At 66.5% G+C, this 6,172-nt stretch overlaps 1 protein-coding gene across 1 annotated transcript; it reads right to left on the reverse strand.

The window, feature by feature from the left end:
- Window positions 1-294: 294 nt before the first annotated feature.
- Window positions 295-3,145, reverse strand: LOC130605420 (kin of IRRE-like protein 1; the record flags this gene model as incomplete). Its single annotated transcript, XM_057420867.1, has 2 exons — window positions 2,869-3,145; window positions 295-444 (listed from the first exon to the last, which is right to left on the reverse strand). Coding segments are annotated over exons 1-2 (427 nt in total), but the record flags the coding sequence as incomplete, so codon positions are not given.
- Window positions 3,146-6,172: the final 3,027 nt, after the last annotated feature.

Consider the following 6,172-nt stretch of genomic DNA (forward strand, 5'->3'; position numbering starts at 1 on the left):
GGGGTATGGTGGGGGTCATGGGGTATGGGGGAGACATAGAGTACTGTGGGGGACATAGGGTATGGTGTGGACATGGGGTATGGGGGTCATGGGGTATGGTCGGAGACATGGGGTACAGCTGGGGACATGGAGTACAGTGGGAGACATAAGGTATGGTGTGGACATGGGGTATGGGGGGACGTGGGGTAGAATGGGGCACCTGGGTTACGGGGGGCCATGGAGTACAGTGGCCAGGAGGCACGGACATGGGGTACGGCGGGGACGCGGCGGTGCCCCCTTGGGGCTCTCACTCACTGAGCACGGTGAGCTTGGCGCGGCGCGAGCGCAGCGCAGCCTCGGTGGCCTGGCACTCGTACACAGCATCATCGGAGAGCTCGGCGTCGCTGATCTCCAGGTTGTACTGCCCCGAGTCCGCCGTGCCCACGATGCGGTACCGCGGCCAGGCTGCGGGCAGCGCAGGGCACGGCGTCACCCAGCGCCCCGGAGCCCCTTCCCCACCCTCTGCCCATGGAGCAGCAGCTCCGGGCCCTTTGGGTCCAGCCTGGGCAGAGCCGGGGGCTGCCTGCACCCAGTGCCAGCCCCAGGGGGACAGGGGATGGGTGGGGGGGGGGCTGGTGAATGTGGGTGCTCAGTGCCCGCAGGGACCCCAGTGCTTGTGGGGACCCCAGTGTGTGTGGGGATCCCCATGTGTGCAGGGACCCCAGTTTGTGCAGAGACCCCAGCGCATGCAGGGACCCCAGTGCATGCAGGGATCCCAATGTGTGCAGGGAAGCTCATGTGTGCAGGGACCCCAGTTTGTGCAGAGACCCCCATCTGTGCAGAGACCCCAGTGCATGCAGGGACCCCCATGTGTGCAGGGATCCCAGTTTGTGCAGAGACCCCAGTGTATGCAGGGATCCCAATGTGTGCAGGGAAGCTCATGTGTGCAGGGACCCCAGTGCATGCAGGGACCCCTATGTGTGCAGGGACCCCAGTGCATGCAGGGACCCCTATGTGTGCAGGGACCCCAGTGCATGCAGGGACCCCTATGTGTGCAGAGACCCCAGTGCATGCAGGGACCCCCATGTGTGCAGGGACCCCAGTGCATGCAGGGACCCCTATGTGTGCAGGGACCCCAGTTTGTGCAGAGACCCCAGTGCATGCAGGGACCCCCATGTGTGCAGGGACCCCAGTTTGTGCAGAGACCCCAGTGCATGCAGGGACCCCAGTGCATGCAGGGATCCCAATGTGTGCAGGGAAGCTCATGTGTGCAGGGACCCCAGTGCATGTAGGGCCCCCAGTGTGTGCAGGGCCCCCAGTGTGTGCACAGACCCCAGTGTGTGCAGGGAACTCAGTGCATGTAGGGACCCCAGTGAGTGCAGGGACCCCATTGCATGCAGGGACCCCTATGTGTGCAGGGACCCCCATGTGTGCAGGGATCCCAGTTTGAGCAGAGACCCCAGTGCATGCAGGGATCCCAATGTGTGCAGGGACCCCAGTGTGTGCAGGGACCCCAATGTGTGCAGGGACCCCAGTGCATGCAGGGACCCCAATGTGTGCAGGGACCCCAGTGCATGAAAGGACCCCAGTGTATGCAGGGACCCCAGTGTGTGCAAGGGCCCCAATGCATGCAGGGACCCCAGTGCATGCAGGGACCCCAATGTGTGCAGGGACCCCAGTGCGTGCAGGGATCCCAATGTGTGCAGGGAAGCTCATGTGTGCAGGGACCCCAGTGCATGCAGGGACCCCAATGTGTGCAGGGACCCCAGTGCATGTAGGGCCCCCAGTGTGTGCAGGGCCCCCAGTGTGTGCACAGACCCCAGTGTGTGCAGGGAACTCAGTGCATGTAGGGACCCCAATGAGTGCAGGGACCCCATTGCATGCAGGGACCCCTATGTGTGCAGGGATCCCAGTTTGAGCAGAGACCCCAGTGCATGCAGAGACCCCAGTGCATGCAGGGACCACAATGTGTGCAGGGACCCCAGTGCATGCAGGGACCCCTATGTGTGCAGGGACCCCAGTCCATGAAAGGACCCCAGTGTATGCAGGGACCCCAGTGTGTGCAAGGACCCCAATGCGTGCAGGGACCCCAGTGCATGCAGGGACCCCAATGTGTGCAGGGACCCCAGTGCGTGCAGGGACCCCAGTACATGCAGGGACCCCCATGTGTGCAGGGATCCCAGTGCATTCAGGGACCCCAATGTGTGCAGGGACCCCAGTGCATGCAGGGACCCCCATGTGTGCAGGGATCCCAGTGCATGCAAGGACCCCAATGTGTGCAGGGACCCCAGTGCATGCAAGGACCCCAATGTGTGCAGGGACCCCAGTGCATGCAGGGACCCCAAAGTGTGCAGGGACCCCAGTGCATGCAGGGACCCCAATGTGTGCAGGGACCCCAGTGCATGCAGGGACCCCCATGTGTGCAGGGATCCCAGTGCATGCAAGGACCCCAACGCATGCAGGGACCCCAGTGCATGCAGGGACCCCAAAGTGTGCAGGGACCCCAGTGCATGCAGGGACCCCAGTGTGTGCAGGCACCCCAGTGCGTGCAAGGACCCCAATGCGTGCAGGGACCCCAGTGCATGCAGGGACCCCAAAGTGTGCAGGGACCCCAGTGCGTGCAAGGACCCCAATGCGTGCAGGACCCCAGCGCATGCAGGGACCGCAGGAACACCAGTGAGCGCAGGAAGGAGCAGAGCACAGGCACCCATCCCTACCCCATGCTTCGCTGCTGGGGCCCATGCCATGAGCCCCGCCGCAGCCGGGATCGCTGCACAGGGAGCTGGGAGCAGGCTCTGCAGGAGATGCAGCGCTCAATGAGAGCCCCCCCCCATGCGGTGCCAACCCCTTCCCCGCACGCTCACACCCCCGGGGCTGCCCCACGGGTACCTTTGAGCCCCTGCCCCATGCCCAGGGCGAGGCCGTCCTTGGTCCATTGCACGATGCCGGAGTAGTTGAGCACCACGCAGGAGAGGACGATTCTGTGCCCGGCCACCACGGTCTGGTCCTCGGGCTCCTCCACGAACCGCGTCTGCAGCGCTGCGGGCGGAGGAGGGTGCTGAGCCAGGGCGCGGGGTGCGCTGCACGCCCGGTGCTCCGTCATGGCCCCATTCCCATAGGAGAGCTCAGCTGGGGCTTGCGGTCGGCATCGATCCCGGTGCTCCATCACGCGGCCAGCGCGGATCGAGCGGGACACAGCGGGGGGGGCCCAGGCAGGGGTGGGGATGGGGACCAGGAGGGCAGAGGGAATGGGGCATCGCAGGCAGGGATGGGGAGGAAGAGGGCAGAGGGAATGGGGCATCACAGGCAGGGATGGGGAGGAAGAGGGCAGCAGGAATGGGGCATCGCGGGCAGGGATGGAGAGCAGGAGGGCAGAGGGAATGGGGCATCGCAGGCAGGGATGGGGAGGAAGAGGGCAGAGGGAATGGGGCATCGCAGGTAGGGATGGGGAGGAAGAGGGCAGAGGGAATGGGGCATCGCAGGTAGGGATGGGGAGCAGGAGGGCAGCAGGAATGGGGCATTGCAGGCAGGGATGGGGAGCAGGAGGGCAGCAGGAATGGGGCATCGCAGGTAGGGATGGGGAGCAGGAGGGCAGCAGGAATGGGGCATTGCAGGCAGGGATGGGGAGCAGGAGAGCAGAGGGAATGGGGCATCGCAGGCAGGGATGGGGAGCAGGAGGGCAGAGGGAATGGGGCATCGCAGGCAGGGATGGGGATCAGGAGGGCAGAGGGAATGGGGCATCGCAGATGGGGATGGGGAGCAGGAGGGCAGCGGGAATGGGGCATCGCAGGCAGGGATGGGGATCAGGAGGGCAGAGGGAATGGGGCATCGCAGGCAGGGATGGGGATCAGGAGGGCAGAGGGAATGGGGCATCGCAGGTGGGGATGGGGAGCCTTAGGGCAGCGGGAATGGGGCATCGCAGGCAGGGATGGGGATCAGGAGGGCAGAGGGAATGGGGCATCGCAGGTGGGGATGGGGAGGAAGAGGGCAGAGGGAATGGGGCATCGCAGGCAGGGATGGGGAGCAGGAGGGCAGAGGGAATGGGGCATCGCAGGCAGGGATGGGGAGGAGGAGGGCAGCGGGAATGGGGCATCGTGGGAAGGGATGGGGAGCAGGAGGGCAGAGGGAATGGGGCATCGCAGGCAGGGATGGGGAGGAGGAGGGCAGAGGGAATGGGGCATCGCAGGTGGGGATGGGGAGCAGGAGGGCAGCGGGAATGGGGCATCGCAGGCAGGGATGGGGATCAGGAGGGCAGAGGGAATGGGGCATCGCAGGCAGGGATGGGGATCAGGAGGGCAGAGGGAATGGGGCATCGCAGGTGGGGATGGGGAGCCTTAGGGCAGCGGGAATGGGGCATCGCAGGCTGGGTTGGGGAGGAGGAGGGCAACGGGAATGGGGCATCGTGGGCAGGGATGGGGAGCAGGAGGGCAGCGGGAATGGGGCATCGCAGGCAGGGATGGGGAGGAGGTGGGCAGCGGGAATGGGGCATCGCGGGCAGGGATGGGGAGCAGGAGGGCAGAGGGAATGGGGCATCGTGGGCAGGGATGGGGAGCAGGAGGGCAGAGGGAATGGGTCATCGCAGGCAGGGGTGGGGATGGGGATCAGGAGGGCAGCAGGAATGGGGCATCGTGGGCAGGGATGGGGAGCATGAGGGCAGAGGGAATGGGGCATTGCAGGCAGGGATGGGGAGGAGGAGGGCAGAGGGAATGGGGCATCGCAGGTGGGCATGGGGAGGAAGAGGTCAGAGGGAATGGGGCATCGCAGGCAGGGATGGGGAGGAGGAGGGCAACGGGAATGGGGCATCGCAGGCAGGGATGAGGGCAGTGGGAATGGGGCATTGCAGGCAGGGATGGGGAGCAGGAGGGCAGTGGGAATGGGGCATTGCAGGCAGGGATGGGGAGGAAGAGGTCAGAGGGAATGGGGCATCACAGGCAGGGATGGGGATGGGGATCAGGAGGGCAGAGGGAATGGGGCATCGCAGGCAGGGATGAGGGCAGTGGGAATGGGGCATCGCAGGCAGGGATGGGGAGGAGGAGGGCAGAGGGAATGGGGCATCGCGGGGAGGAGCTGCCTCGTCCTGGGGGTTTCTCCATGGAAAAGCTTTTCCCTGAAATATCCAACTGATTTCCGCTGTGGAGCAGGACTGGGGGAGTCAGAAATCCCTTGGGATGCGCGAACTGTGGGTAATGGAGCTGCTGTGTGCCTGGGTTGGGCCTGGCACGGCACGGAACAGCACGCTGGTGCTGGCACAGGCTGGGATACAGCAATCCATGGGGTCTGGAGCTGGAGACACCCCAAGATCCATGTGTGGTATCCGCAGGTGCCAGGCTGTGCTGGCAGGCACCCCCAAAGCCCCAGGATGGGGCACCCTAGGATGCGGTACCCTGGGATTGCTGGCACAGGACACCCAGCTGGGATAGGAGTACCCCAGGATCCCTACACCGGGTGAAGGGGGGGGGGAACGGGTGTCGCGGCCCCTTTAAGGCGCGGGGGAGGGAAGGGAGCGTGGTGGGGCCGCCACCGCCCCGCGGGGAGCACGCCCCCTCCCTCCCTGCCCCGCCCCGCCCGGCCCTGAGGGGAGGGGCGGGGGCGCTCGCGCGCGGGGAAGGAGGGGCGGGGCCGGGCGGCGGCACCACAAAGGCGGGCGAAGGGCGGGGCTTCCCTTTTCCCGCCTTCGGCTCGCGGCGCGGCCGTCGTGAGGGGAGCGGGAGCCGCCATTGCTGCCCCCTGCCACAGCCGTGCCCGGTACCGCGAGTGCTGACCCCGCCATTGCTCACCCTGCCATTGCTGGCCCCGCCGCCGCCGCCATGCACGGCTGGGCCCCCGCTGGGGCTCCGCTCCGCTGGGTGGGATCCCCCGGAGGTGGCCGCCCTGCCCTCGCCCGCCGTACCTGTTTCCCCGCCGCCTCACGCAGTGTGTGGTTCTCCTGCAGGGCCGAGGGAGGACGACGCCCGCCATGAGCTCGTCGGCGCTGCTGGCCGAGGGCCCCCTCGACCCTCCGGTGCTGCTGGCGGACATCAAGACGGAGCCCCCCGAGGAGCTGCTGGCCAGCGACTGCGGCCAGCCCCAGGCGGAGCCCGTGGATCTCTCTCTCAACAAGTCCAAGGTGGCAGCAGCAACCTCCGCCCCCCCACCGCCGCCTCCTGTCTCGGTGCAGTCCTCCCCGTTGCTGGTGGCTCCTCCGCTCCCTGCT

The sequence above is a fragment of the Pezoporus wallicus genome, unplaced genomic scaffold (assembly GCF_028554395.1).
Source record: "Pezoporus wallicus isolate ANWC-B61680 ecotype Strahan unplaced genomic scaffold, APGP_CSIRO_Pwel_v1 contig_10528, whole genome shotgun sequence".
Taxonomy (NCBI): Eukaryota; Metazoa; Chordata; class Aves; order Psittaciformes; family Psittacidae; genus Pezoporus; species Pezoporus wallicus.